Source organism: Anarhichas minor, unplaced genomic scaffold (assembly GCF_050575085.1).
Source record: "Anarhichas minor isolate MPS153535 unplaced genomic scaffold, ASM5057508v1 ptg000136l, whole genome shotgun sequence".
In the NCBI taxonomy this organism is placed as follows: domain Eukaryota; kingdom Metazoa; phylum Chordata; class Actinopteri; order Perciformes; family Anarhichadidae; genus Anarhichas; species Anarhichas minor.
The window spans coordinates 16370740-16386326 of record NW_027466582.1 but is presented as its reverse complement, the minus strand read 5'-3'; the positions used below and the strand labels follow the sequence as shown (position 1 = coordinate 16386326).

General features: G+C 42.7%; 1 protein-coding gene across 1 annotated transcript in view; it reads right to left on the bottom strand.

Annotated features, from left to right (window-relative positions):
• The window catches only part of cdk19 (cyclin dependent kinase 19), a 49227-nt gene that overhangs the window by 31389 nt on the left and 2251 nt on the right, over positions 1-15587 (bottom strand). The window contains exon 2 of the mRNA XM_076084247.1: positions 11747-11822. Coding sequence (XP_075940362.1) covers positions 11747-11822 — 76 coding nt within the window. The remainder of the gene's footprint in view (positions 1-11746; positions 11823-15587) is intronic.

Sequence of the window (15587 nt, the reverse complement as noted above, 5' to 3'; positions counted from 1 at the left end):
CGAATGGCCCTCTCTACAGCCAGTGTTTGGTTTGTTCATTCCGGGCTACTGTAGAAACATGACGGCCGGCTCCAGGAACTATGTGGATACAAACGGCTCATTCTAATCCAACGGAAACACAATGATTGGTATTTTAGCTGATTATACACAAAAGAAAACATAGTTATTAATATTATCTTCCATATATAAATGCTACACACTGTGCCTTTAAGCCATATGGTGCATTACTGTATGTAAAACATGTACTTATCTCGGCCGCAAGTAAAAACATTTTCACGAGGACTGTTAATGTCTGCAATATTTGCAAGCTGGTAGTATAATAATATTAAACAATAAATCCTGGGAAAGCACCACTGCGAGCACTAATCATACGTCTGTAATCCGGCCTGAGCCACGGGAATCCCGGTGTCCTGTAGATAAATGTCCCATGTGAAGAAAATCCTGTGACTCACTTTAATGTGCTATTAGGTAAAGGCCAGCTAGTGCGGAGGATTGAGGGCAGACCCCTGAACGTCGGCAGCATATTGACCTGTTTTCTGCTGCAAAAAAAATCATCAACGAGGTTAACCGCCGAAAAACCTAATCCAAAAGTGTATACAAAGTATTACAAGAACACTACACGGCATACAAATACTGATCAATATGCTTAAATTGGTATTCAAATTAGCAAGAAGAGGCAAGATTGCAAACATGGCAGGAATAAAAAGAACAGGCCTGTTTGTCCCCCTTCTGACTGAAATAGGTCATGTTCTTGTAAAGGCCCGTGAGAGAAAGCACTCACTGGACAGGCTCCAGATATTTTCAGCTAAGCCGGAGTCCTCCGGGCTAGTCCACCTTTAAAGAGGTCGGCTCGAGACCCAGATGTGTGTATTGGGATCAGAAAAAAGACATGTAGCAAAGGTGGTTTTCAGGCACGGCTTGGAGTTCACTTGACACCCTCTGGTGTAACCTTGGGCTTTGGAGAGCTGAAACCAAAGAGGCATCTTACTTAGTAGCAGAGTCTCCGTTCCCACAGCTTCCTCCTTTGACATGCTTTTTAGTGTTGTTACCCAGAATGTTTTCATCTCATTTCTTTCCCAGAACGTTTACATGACTATTAGAAGAAGAAAAAAAGTCAGGATATTGTACTCCGATAATGAAATGTATCGCAACGAATAACAACTCAATCTCATTCAACAACTTGCAAGTGAGGAATCGCACAATGTTTGCGTCTAAATGGTTAAAGGTGTGTCTTCCATTGCAAACATTTTTCTCTTATCTAAAAGTCGATTTAGCCGCTTGACCTGTTGCACTAATAAGCAGCATCACAATCTCGGATTCCATTGACTATCGGCATGAAGACGGAGATCGAGTTGAGAGCCGACGTTTACTTCCGGATTGTTTCATGTTTCAATGCAGAAAAAAAAAAAAAAAAAAGCTAATAAAAAGCTAAGTTGTCGTCAAGTTCCGAGGCTGCATTTCGGCCAATGCCAACTGTTACTTGCATTCAACCAAAGCCCGCTAAAACGTGATTGGTCAATACCACTCAAACTACAATTGGACTACAAACAGAAACCGAAATTTGGGCTGCTTTTGTCAACATTTGGTGGAAACACCTGAATGCCTCGCGCTGCTATTGAGACAAGATATGTCCCAGTAGTTTGCTAAAAGTAAGCGATAGATGTTTGAAAATGTCCAGCTTCTGCTACTTGGAGTGTACTGTAGCAATATCCACTAAATTAAATTAATAGAAACCAGAAAGAAACCATTTTTATTGTCATATACATATACACATACACGAAATTTACCTTCTGCATTTGACCCATCCCTGTATATAGGGAGCAGTGGGCTGCCAATGACAGGCGCCAGGGGTTCAGTGTCTTGCTCAGGGACACTACGACACGTGACACGTCCCAGTCGAGGATCGAACCGTTGACCCTGCGGTTACCAGACAACCCTAGTGTTCAATAAAAGTGTTTAGAATGCATTCACAGCCACTAGTCTAAAACTTACTATAATATAATGACTAAAATGTGACTTATAAAAATCAAAAATGATCGCTGGTTTAAAGGGGTTTTCAGCTCTAAGAAACAACACTCAATAACTTATGTAAGTTAGCCCATATCTTACAGTTCGGAATTGTTTCCCCAACTCCTCAGACTGGCAGAGGGAAGAGGAAAACCAGCTCTACCCGGGATCACCCTGCTCCTGAGGACTGATTGATGGCCTCTCTCATGTAGCTGGCGAGCTGCGGGTCAATAAACCTGCTGCAGCCCGCTCTGTGCAGGGCTGCCACTGCTGCTCTGTCGGCCGGGGTAGCATGCACACCAAGCCTTAGACCGTCTAGAATGCACAAAGTGATGGCCGCTGACACCGGCGAGACATCAGCACAGCAGGGGCAGCCATTTGGCGTTATGTACAGTGTGCAGCTTCACAGACGACGTGGTTCAGTGTGTGATCCATCAGACCGGAACGAATCGTCCGTAGTTACATATATTTTACTGCAACGGCAGCTGTAGCAGATTTACTAGTGCGTATGTACTGTATGTTTTAGCAGGTTTTCTTTTGTTGGAGTCTTAATCAAACAATGCCAGAAAAACAATGAACTGACGGTGATCATTTGATCCCTAGAAACCATATGTTCAAGCTTCTACGCCCTCTGCAAATACAACGCAAATATGCTTGCTGACGATCAGCGTGGTGGGGAAGAATGGCTGATGCAGGCCAGGAAACGCAGGCTGCCTTTATGCAGACTGTGATGGAAAAAGGTCTGATCTCAGAGCAGGACTGCAATTGTATGTTTCTACCTCTGAGGTGAAAGCACCTTTCGGACAATTCCTTTTCTTGCAGAAGATCATTACTACCGAGGGAGCGATTGCACACTCGCATGGAAATAGGCCACCCTAAACAAAATGATGATTCGCACCATATCTGCCCACATGGCAGAGAGGAAGAAAGGGAATCATTTATGAGGCCGGGGACATTTAGCCACACAAAAGCCATTGTGACTGACTGGGAAAACAAGACTCATTTCATGGGAGTAATGAAAGCCATGAACAATGTTTCAATTCAGGGAGGTCAAACGTAATGGAGTGAACAGATGTGAAACAGGAGCAGGTGGATGAATGGGCTATAATTAAAACCACTGGAGAATGTCTTGGACCCTTTAAAGACAGGTCTTTCAACAGAATCACATTGTGTTGAAACAATGTCATCAAGTGATTTAATTAGTTTTCTTCATAGTTTTGGCATCATTGGTGCTGTTAATAATAATACTTTCACTATGGTGGACTGCTGAGTGCTAGGAACATGTTGACATCGCTTAAAGGACGAACAAGAGGTCAGAGGGCAAACAGAAAGATGTAGCCAAGCTAGCACTGCAAGCTAGCGAGCGAGCGAAGCTCCCGGCATGTTTATGCCCAGCTACCGGTTCATTTTCTTACAGTATCACAGTGTTTGTATTTTCAAAAATGTTAAAATGGGTACAGTTCAGTCAAAAACATATTGGGAGGGGTGGCTTGCTTCCTAATTAGGCTACTTTATTGCGATACATGAAGACAAGCTAGCACGGCGTTCAAACCGCAGCCAACTGAAGCCTTTAGCTTTCTATATCTTTCACGTGACTCTCACGTCGCAGCTCAATCTGGTTCCTTAGAGTCTCCAGTTTACGTGACACTACAACCCTGCAAGGGGTCATGTTACCAACTGGAGTAGTCAAGCTAGCAATACTGTTAGCAGCCTAATCTGCTAGCATGTTTATTGCCACTTACCACTATTTGATAACTTACTATTATTCTTTATAAATGTATGGGTGAATGACAAGCAGTGTGAAAACTCTATGAGTGGTCGGAAGACTAGAACAACACTAGACTAGTACAAGTACCATTTTACATTCACCAAATAGGATTACACAAGCTAGCAAGTCCAAGGCCACCGTAAAGTAGCCAACTGACACCTTCCCTTGAGACTCTCCCCGGTTTACAGATCACTTGCTGCTCCAACTTTGACCTGCCGTACTTGTAGTTGTTCGCACAGCAATTAGGGATTATTACATAGCGTTTGGGTGCCGTCACTTCCAAGTCTTACCTCTAGATAATCTAGATCATCTGCATGATCCTCTGACCTCTCGTGATCTCTCCTTCTTCTAACTTGGAAGTAGACATGTTGCTGAGAACAATGTGATCCTAACCCGTAGAAATGATGGCCCGATTATAACAAATTGGCTTTATTCATTAAGCAAGTACAGTAGGTTATTTCCCATCATGTCATTATCTGCTGTTTCTGTTAGTAATTAACATTACTGACATGTAGATGCCAGTTTGTTAGGCACATCTACTCAAAACGAATGCAGCCAACAACCTGGAGCTCATTTTCAAATTCCAAAAACAAACAAAGTTCCTGTTCTCCACCCTAGCTGGACTCCCTCCATCCATCCAAGCCCCACCCCGATGAACTCAACCTATACACAGGCCGGTTGCCCTCCTACAGCCGTCCAGCAGAGGATTTACCCCAAGTTGCCCAAGCATTATCTAAAAACACAGAGAGCTTCTGTCGCGGAGATTTAGAGGCGTGTGAAGCAATAAGTGGACCGTGTTATGCAACCTGCTGCCCGGGTTGAGCTGACTGAGACAATGCAGTACGGACAATGAGCAGAAAAAATTAAACATCATGAGCTGGATCAGTTAAGTGTTGCAAATAGTTGCCTTGTTTACTCCATACTTCAGATATTAATGGCCTTCTACTTTCTTTCCGAGACGTGGAGTTATGCCTGTTTTTGATCCCTTACCCGAGCTCAAACAACCAAATTAGAATTGAAGGTAGGCTTAGTCTCAGAAGCAGCGGAGGCATTTGAATGCGTGGTAACAACAAAGTACCAAATTTGGGATCTTTATTGGATAAAAATCAGATCGAAAATGAATTCCTGTTTTCTGAGGCAACACTGCAACCATTTCAAAAGTCATCGCTTACTAGTTTCTCCACCGTCTTTGATGCCGCTCTCGCTCAATGATGAACGTTTCCGACGTCATCAGACCAACAAACCTCTGTAAAGGGGACCTGTGTTGATTTACTTTAATGCTCGTGCCTTATATTTCAGCAATCCATGCAAGGAGCACATCAACATGGAAACATCAAAAAAGACCCTGGCCATTTCATGTTGCAAAAAAAACAACCAAAAACACATTGCAGCCAAACCAACCTCCCTCCACCCTTCCCGCCTCAATTCTACTGCATGTGGCATGCCAGTTGCTGAACTGCACAGTTTGCTAAACGAAGCGAGGTGGTGGTTTGGGAGGCACAAAGGCTCCTTTGTCCTGCTTGGCAAGAAGTTATTTTTTTCTTTCTTTTTTTCTTTTAGCAAAAACAATTTCTGGTGGTTGTAATGTTCAGGAGAGACAAGCGCGGTGAGGCGTTCTCTGCTGGGAAACAACGACAGGTGGGACCAGTTCCTATCTGTAGTCCTCAAATTCATGCACAGTATAGGTGTAGAATACAAGTACATGTGGCTGCATGCATGTCTGACAACCCGTTTTGGAGGTATTTACTGTCATGCCCATGACTGCACCCACATTCCTAACGTGTTCTTAAAGGGGAACACCACCAAAATAAAGAGTTCCAATATGTTATTTCCATGGCCTGGGAAAGTTCGATCCATATTTGAGAACATGAGCTCACTCTAAAAGCCTGAAACCAGAGCGTTCTAACATTTCGGGAGGTTTTGTTCCCGTGCCATTAATTCATTCATTGTTTTCGTCATAAGTACGAAAACAATATATTTTTGTCTTTACTTGTTTTTTTCGTGTTTATCACTAATGGCATATGGCAGAACACATTCATCAACATCTGAAAAGGAAGCGTGGGGACGGCACAATGACATTAAATGACCCTTGAAGTACTTTAACACAGAGCACGAATATCACACGGCTAAAAAGCAGTGCAATTCATCTTCGGAACGAGCTTTCGCACTCATTCTCATTATCAATGAGCTTTTAGCAGCTCCAGTTTAAAACACTTGCGTAGGAGATGCGTTGTTAAGCGTGTGTCCCTATCTATAACGTGGACTTACTAGATTGTATTTCAGCGTCTGAACAAACATGCCCGTTGCATTCTTTTTTTCTAATTGTTTTTTGGTCTGAACGCCCAATGAATAGATTAGTGGCGTCCATGGAAACACTTTCCTATGCAAAGGCTGGAGTCTGTGTTTAATTCAATTCAAGGACGAACCAGAGAGGAGCACACACAAACATTTTGCAGAACACCAAATGGCTCTTGATACACAAAAGCGAAGCTCCGCTCCCCTTTTCAAAGCCAGCGTTCCACAAGCCTCGGCCAGAAAATTCATTTTCTAATAGCAAGGTTTTCTCTGATCCATCTTTCTTAAAAAGCCAAAACAGGACACGGACGTTGTCGGGTGATTTTGTCCACTACTGTACCGAATTGTAGGCCTCGTGGGTATCAGTAGATAATGAATATTTGTTAGCAGCCTGTTCTGTTCTGCCTGCTCACCCCCGGGAGAGACTGTCATGGTCTGATTTGATTATTCGGGAAAGGAATGCTGCAACAAATGCCACGACAAAAAAACACATCCCGTCTTATTTTCTGCTCCCCTGCGGAGCAGCCAGATACCAAAAAGCAGGCCGACTTCTTCCATGAACACAGGCTTTAGAAAGGGACGATTGTTCCCCCGAAGCCAAAGCGAATCAACAGCCATGAGTTTCTCCGCGTAGCTCGACACAAGAGTAAGAGCTCCGCATTGCTACCAGCCCATCCTTGTTAAATCCATGACAACACCTGTAGTGACTCAATGTACACAAAGAAGAGATGTGAGACTCCTGACTCATCATCTGTCTTAATGACTAAGCTGTGTTTGATCTGAACGACATCTGCGTCTATAATTTTGCCAATTTCTTCTTTAACTCTTCTCCAGAAGCCTTAAATGATTGGGTTATTGGTCCGCTACCTTCCCACAGTTTCACCAACATAACCCCACAGAAGGTTATTTCACACATGAAGGTACAAGTGATGAGAGATGCATTAATATATCACATTTTTGATTTCCAGTCTAAATATCCACATAGTTGGCTATTAATTCCTTTATGACAGCTTGATTGTCTTCCCATGTGTTATCTTCAATCATAGTACTTCATTCTAATTCCAGGTATTTTGTGAGATGGCAGTCATAAGCCTTTTAAATATATGAGGGAGACGGTTTTTAATTGGAAAGTGTTTTTTTGCAACACTAATAAAGTTCTCCTTTGGGTTTTCACTGACCGTTTCTCTTTCTTTATGACTTGTAATAGAGTGTCTTATTTGGAGGGGAGGTTCCTATACAGATGATTTGATGGAGGCATGAATTGTTCTCTAAGTTTAGGAAAGCGATTTCTTGTGTCCTGTCTGGATTTGACAGCTTTTGCCACAAAATACGCCCAGGAGATCCTGTAGAACATCTAGTCACCAAAATGAAAATAAAGATCATAATCTAAAAAAAAATGAAAGGACGAGGTTAGTCATCACATGGAAGTGAAGCCCAAAGCCAACTGTCCATTTCAATGTAAACCGCCACAGTAAGTGCAAGAGGTGGAGTAACAACGAACCTAAGACTTAACAACCTGTCTGATCACTTCTGTGGTTGCATTACAGATTATGCTGTCGAGCCAATAATGTGGTAGTTAAAACAATTAACTTCGTCCAAGTAAACATAACCAAAATAACTATTTGAAAAACAAAATTAGGCTCATGTTTCCTTTGTGCGTTATATTTAGCTAGCAGCTTTTACAAACTCTGTGGAAGTTGTTTTACATACTACCAATGAATGAATGACAGCAGGTTCCTCTGAGCCCTGGAGTGGTTCTGCATGTAGTCAAACACACTTTTTCCACATATCAAACCTCCCCGTCACCGTGTGAGTGGCAAAACAAACCAATGGGCGGAATGAAGTTACATAAAACGAGGCCCGCAGTGCCATAGACACCTGGGAGACCGTTTTACAGCACAAGTCCACAGTGTGATAAACCACACTCTGATGGTCCAACGACAGCTTTGTGGGAATATTTCGTTCAGATTGGTTCGTTAACGTCACAGCTCCTATCGAATGAGACCCTGATCGGATATAATATGGACAGACAGACAGACAGACAGACAGATAGACAGATAGACAGACAGACAGACAGACAGATAGGCTGAAAAACGGTGGATGAACAACAAAAAAAGCCGCAAACAAAGCTCCGCTTATTTGGAGATGAACACATTTTCCTATGAAATTTTCACAATAAAAGTCCCCCCTTTTTTTTACCAGCAGTAACTTTACAGGTCTCAGCTGTGGTCCAGCCTCGGTTTTTCCTCCTTTCTTCACGTTGATCTCCTCGGGAGAGGAAGAGGATCGAGGCCTACGTTTGATCAATTTGAATTGAACAAACTGATCGGGTTCCCAATGAGAACAAGATCCAACCTCGGAGGGCACAGACTTGACAGTTAATGCGTCCCGGCATTATCGGGTGACAAAAGTGGCGTTGAAAAGACAAGTTTTACCACAGACTAACACTCTTAACAGCACTGAGCAGTCGTCAATGTTATCAGTTACACCTGCGCTTCTCCTACTATGACGAGTCGGTATGTCTGAAAAGGTCTATTCTGACCCTGTGGTTTTTAGTGTGAAGCAGCTGCAGGAAATGGTGAGTTGACTTTAAACCACACCAGCAAAAGCATTCTCTAATAGAGAGGCAGGTCAACAGTGTTTATGATGTTATCTTTTTTCACTCTACTCTCCGTTTAATAAGTGTGCTGTTTTCTGTAAAGCGTACTGAGGCCTACGAAACGGCACTATAAATAAATGCAAGTGCATTAAAAGCAGGTCTCTGTAGCCTCATCTGCTTTCTGGTTGCTCTTGTTCTCTAGCTGATTTCTTTTTTTCTTTTCTAACTCAGCTTAGACGGTCACAAAAATACTTACGAAGCCCGCCTTAGATTACTCTGATCTTGTGTGACAGTACCTCTGCTTTATTAGGCGCTCGAGCCCAGAAGAGACTGAAACTACGTTTTTTGCGCCGACATAGTATTTTTTCTTCAGCGAGGTTTGCCCAAGTTCCTGTGAGATGGTATTTTCACCAATGATCGGAAGTTGTGTTCAAATGCTGCTCATCAAGTATGAGCCCAATCGGCCTGACGGGGGCGCTATAATTAAAGGTAAAATTTATATAGGAGACATTCATCTTCATTCACTCTACGAATTTGCACCAAGAACCACTGAAGTCCCCCTGACTAGATTTTCCGCCATTTTGATTTTTTCAAAAAACTCATTTTTGACATCTGCTAAAAACCGCAAGTTTGATTTGGACCAAATTTTCTGTGGATCATAAATAGACCAAGATTATCCAAATTTACCACAAGCTTTGTGATATGTCATTGCGTTTTGAAGATATTGACCAACGAAAGGGACATCAATACCCAAATCCACAACCGTTGGGCCGATCATCACCAAACTTGCAAGATATGTTAAAAATGATTCCTCGACTATAAATCACAAATTAATTTGTCCAATCATGACAAAACTCCCGGGACATGTTTCATAACAACGTTGAACCAAATTGTTTTCAAATCGGCCAATAGGGGGCGCCAACAATTTCAAACACGTGCAAAGGCCTGACACAAACTTGGCCATATATCAATGTCAGTTTGTCCAAACGTCACCAAACTTGTGGGTACATTGTTAATTAAGCTATTGAAACATGTCCCGAAAATGTTTTGAAATTGACCAATAGGGGGTGACGGTTTTGCCAATGAAGGGCGTGACCCGGCACAGATTGTGTGTTGGCTTGAACCCCCCCGGAATCGCCGCTTGGGGCTACATTTAACTATTTTTACATTAAAAGATAAAGTCACATTACAAATGTGCCGCTATGTTGATCTGACACGGTTGTCTGGCAAAAAGAGGTCTGCATAATACTTTGTCTGTTTTGCTACCGTATCTTGAGAAATGATCCTCGTTCCCTTGAGAAAGTACTTTCAAACATGCAGAGTCAACATCTGTACTCGCTACATTGTCGCTTCATGTGTGACCAGCTGTGCCTCTGACCTTTGTCCCCTTTTCTGATGGTTGGCTGTAATGCTGGAAATTCAGGAATGTGTCTTTGCATACCTTAGCCCATGCACTGCAAGTATTCTTTACCTTACTGCCAATCCTTTTCCGAAGCATACCATTGTGTTTAGGGGCGAACTCTGAAATGTGTTTTGCAGACAGCCGCTGGTTTACTCTGGAGGAAATCAGCCTGCAGACTTGGGGCTTTGAAACTAAACCGGCTTGAGCATACAAAAATCACTGGTTCGCTCCTTTAAGCCCATTCGAAAAAGAAACAAAAGCTGCACCCCCACCACCCGATGAATCCGCACACACTTAGCTTGAAGGATGACTTGAGTTTAAAGAACCTGCCGGCAACAAAAAAAGAGGAACTGCTAAGATCTTGTCAGCTTGTTGAATGTACAACAAAGAAATGTTAATGTGTGAAAATACTCCTGAGGTTAACTGCAGCAAGGTTTGCTCAGTGCTACTGAGTGTGTTTGCACGGCGTCGCTGACAGTGTTATGGCCCATAGCCTGGCTCCAGGTGAACATGTTACACTGGAAACCGGAGACCGTGGACATGTCTAAGGGGGCCACATTCTTTCTCTAGCTGCAGTATCCAAGAGTACTGGATGCATGCTGACTTGCCAACCCCCCCCCCCCCCTCCCAACCTCAAATGCTATGGATTCAAACTCCAGTGCTAGCTGGAAACCATGTGAAAGTCTTGTGGTTCATAACAAAAACAACCTGGTTCGGTGCTATACCCCTTTCATGCATGGAACATTGTTGTCTTCAACTATCTGGCTTTTTGTCATAGCTAAATGGCATAGCTAAATGTTCTTTATGGCTTTTTCTCAGACAGGACAGTTATTGGAAGTGATAGTTGACACCGGTACCGGCGGTCTCCAGCAGCGAGTTGACACAGTTATGATATGAAGTTACATTCTTTGTCGGGCTACATCGCGGATGGATTTTTGTTTTCTGCTGTGTGTGAGTCACGGTGGCAAAACGTTGTCCCGGAGACACCTACTGTGGCGGGAACTGTACCACAGGAGAGGTTTGGAGTACTTTGCCAGGTGTTTCTATTTCTGTCTGTTTGTCCGAAGTATGAGGTAGGAAGTGTTATCTTGTTTGTTAACTTGTGCATTAACAGAAATATTAAAAAAAAACATTTGTGGTTTGAGACAAACAAACAATAGTGTAAACAACATATGCTAACAAGCTACAAAACGTCATTCCTAGAACACAAATCAGCCTTTAGCTTAATGGCGTGAAGTTGTGTGACCGTGGTGTAGTTTGTTTTTAGCCGAACGTTAGCTTTTTACTTCACGTCACGCAAAGATTACCTTGCTGAACAAAACGTGGAAGTATCATGAACTTTTGTTTGTGACGGAGCTTATTTTCTAGAATAATCCAATGGAAAAATCTCATTAGCTTTTTTAAGGAGGAAACCAGTGCAGTACATAATCCTTACAGCATTTTATGAGACACAACGTGTTAATTCGTGAGCTTTAGGCAAAACATTTTAATGTTTCCAGTCTTAAGGCTAAGCTAGGCTAACCTCTGGACTAAACACACAGACATGAAATAATCATTTCTACCTCAGAAAGAATGTAAAGTACAATATTCTGCAAAGTGTTGACTTTTTCTTTTAATATTAAAAACTGTGATCTAACAAACAAAAACTAGAATTAAAAAAAGAGTTGGAACTTACAGCGATTTCCCTACAGGCAGACATCGATATTCCAGTGCCTTCTATTTGTTTCAGTGCGTACTCCTTCTCATCTTTCCTGTAGGGATGAAAAGAGAAAATTGGGAGCAACATTACTGGAGGCGTCACAGATTTTCTTTTTCTGCGGCTTTTTCAGCATTAATCTCACGTGGTCCTTTGTTGCCCGGGTCACGGCCCCCCGCGTGAATCATTTTCACCCTTGATGCAAAGACGGATGCTCATGATTAAAACTACAGTACACAGCGGCTTAGCTTGGCAGCATTTCGGCCATTGCTTTCACTTTCTGGCGTCTGCGGGACACGCCCTTGTGAATCACATTCGTGCATGAAAAGCAATCCATAAGTGAAATGTGAGACGTGTTCGGCAGACAGATATTAATTATTTGAGATAAGCAGTGTTCCGGCGCGTGAAATACAACCCGAGCAGAGAACAGTGGAGAAACGGCTAAAAGGAAACTGTTTCTATTTAAAAAAAACTTTCAAATGTAAAGACAATTTGTGGACGGCATCCAATAACAACTTCATTCAGCGTCCAGCCCGCACAGTTCAAACCGGTCCCTGCGGTGCTATGATCGAACCCGCTTCAGCCCAATTCGCACTGGAGACGGTCGTGGATTTAACGGAGCGCTCAGGCACACATCTCTAATACTAATTGAGCTGCACATATGCTCAGAAGAGCTCATAACACTTCATCTTTCGGTCTGCAAATAAAATGTCCTCGTATGAATTTAGTCGAATTCAGATAATAAAATAGGAGCTCCGCTGTGCAAAAGCAGAGGGGGGGAAAAATGACAAAAAACTAACTCCTCATCAAAAATCCTACAGCTATTTTAACAGGCTGAGCACTGCTCTCTTAAAGGGGAACACCACCTAAATGAAGAACGCCAACATCTCAATGGCGTGGGAACGTTAAATCAATATCTGTTAACATTGAGCACATTTGAGTTTCAGCTCTCTAGTTTTTGGATTTGGGAGGGAGTTGTTTATGTGTACTTATATGTTTGGACTGTCTTAGACCAGACGAATAATATGTATGAATTTTGAAAATGAGTGTAGTTCCCCTTTAAGGCGGGAACCATGAAGCCAACTTCAAGAGTCTTGACGGCTGCATCAACTCACATGTTAAATTTCGTATTCGGAATGAATCTGCCAATTAACTTCTCCACTAATCAATTATTGATGTCTTGCTCTTTAAACTGTCAGAAAATACTGGAAAATACCCATCATAATGTCCTAAAGCCCAAGGACACATCATCAGACTGCTTGTTTTCTCAAAACAACAGTCTAAATCCAGAAGATGTTTTGTTTCGTATCATATAAAACAAAAAAACTGCATATCTTCACAATGTCTTTTATCCAATAACTTGAAATTACACTGTGTATTTTCTGTTTTTAATGCCATATAAATAAAGTGTATTATTATTCTTATTTGAAAGGCTGCAGCCAGAGAATGAACGGCATTTTTGCTTGAAAAACTTCTTAAATGCTTTATTGATTATCAAAATGTGTGCGAATCGGATTGATCTCTCAGAATAATGGCCCATGTGGCACCGTAAAGGTTTTGCAGCCTGTCGTCGGAGAGAAAACGACCACGATGGCTAAACGAACAATCAGAGAACTCCTTCTCGCTGACTCCCTCTGATGCCGATTCAACACGCTGGAACAGCTGCTGAGAGATCGGTCCGCGTGGTTGGTCAGCAGACACAGCGTGCCTGTTCTTGCTGGTTTAGTGCGTGCAAGCAACGCCAGCAGCACGGGCCTGTTCCAAAAGCTTTGGATCACTCTGGTCTGCGGATGCACTGGTGACTGGTACCACAAACCTATGCTTAAGACAACCACCAGAGACAAGCAGCTCTGCAACTGTCTGAACAAAGTTTGCTTTGGACCCGCGCGAACGACCCAACGCTTTGTGTGTTACTGTAGTGCACACCTAAACATGGACAGCGCTCAAACTTAAAGAACTGAATAGAAAGCGACTAAACTTGAAAATATAAGTTATTTTTTGCCACTCAGGACAGTCATTCATTCTGCAGTGTGAATGCTGCATTTGAATGGATATCATTCATATTGCAGGTAAACAGTTGTGTGTGGAGAGCGAAAGAGGAGGAACGCATTGACTCCAAAAGCAATCCGGTTGTAGTTGTCGTCTCTCAACTCCAACTCGGGTTGCGAAGTTGGTAATCGGACTGTAGACAATAAGCAGCGTGCGGGAAAGTAAGTCTGGCCTGGATGTACGCTGGCTTCACCGGAACCCCAGAATTATAGCCCCTTGCCCCAAAAGGCTTATCGACCGATAGCCGATGGTTTCCGAGATTGCCTCTGACGTAACAATGTAAACTGAGGCAGGAAGTAGCGTAGAGAAGCACCACTGACGTTAGCATTAGCATTTGCTTATCTGTCGTCAGGCCGATAGCCGGAGGATTCCCAGATTGCCTCCGACGTTACAATTTAAATGGGGACAGGAAGTAGTGTACGGGTGCACCGCTAACGTTAGCATTAGCTTATCCGTTGTCAGACTGATAGCGAATGGGTTCCGAGACTGCCTCCAACATACCTAAATAAACTGAGACAGAAAGTATTGAAAGGGCGCACCCTTGATGTACAGCTAACTCAACAGCAAATGGCTAACGTTAAACGAGTGGATCCCTCTCAACTCACTCTGGAACAACAAGTTCACATACCAAGTTACCACTGACCTCAACTCGGGCAACCAAAATCCCACAATCAGCACTTTATGTCATTCGCAAAGCTACGCACCCTCGCCACCTGTTGTGGAGAATGAAGGCTTCTGTAATTTGGTGAAAACAACGGAGCCTTGTTGTTACACCATGCCCTACCGACAACACAAGCTGTACAAGGAGGTAAAAACAAAGGTGCTGGAGTCTGTCGCTTGGACATCGTGGGGCCAGTGAATAACGCAACCATAACAGCGCACCAATAAATTGCAATACATCACCTTGCTTACAGTATCGCAATATACCGCGATATATTGAATCGTGTGACCACTGTGTCGTGATACGTATCGGATCGCCAGATTCTTTCCAACACACAGCCTCCCTATGTCCAAACATTAGAACTGATTTGATGTATTAACCACGAAACGAGAGACTGCTTGTGATGAGCCTGGACCATATTTACTGTATTTATAACATTTAAAAAAAGATAAAAAATAGGATATTTTTATGTCGCATTGTTTTTTTTTCAGATGACGACAACTCTCCTGATAACAGCACAACGATAGCGCACAAGTCATGTCTGCACCCACACTGGTGCCTTTGTTTATGTGTCCTACATAGGCACTAGGATTGTATGCATATGGAAACACTCCACCTACTTCTTTAAAACACTGACAATACATGTTCACATCTTGCCTAAGGCCCACTTCTCCTTTTTACTGCCAGCTGGGACTAGCTGGCTAAAGTTGCATATATCCCCTAGGTGTGAAGCCAAGAACATGCAAAAACATGCATGTGTGATAAATAATTTCTGGACCGTTATACTCTGGGGACAGAAAGTGGTTTTGCCGCCTTTCAGTTTTCACTTAAATAAAGCCCGACAGGTATAGGTTCACTATAATATGTGATGCCATTCATCCCCAGCGCCTTGCCTACAGCCTCTGAGAATACAAACACAGGCTGACAGCAGCAACTCTCCACATTTCACTTACAGTTGTATAGTTTCTTTTGCCAAGGACGGAAACAACCATAATATTACATGTAACAAGCTGTAGTATTGTGTCAACAGTATTTAGGTGAAGCAACATAGTTGTCAGAGCCATTGCTTTGATTTTTTTTTTTAAAGAATTCACATCTCTGCAGTAAAAG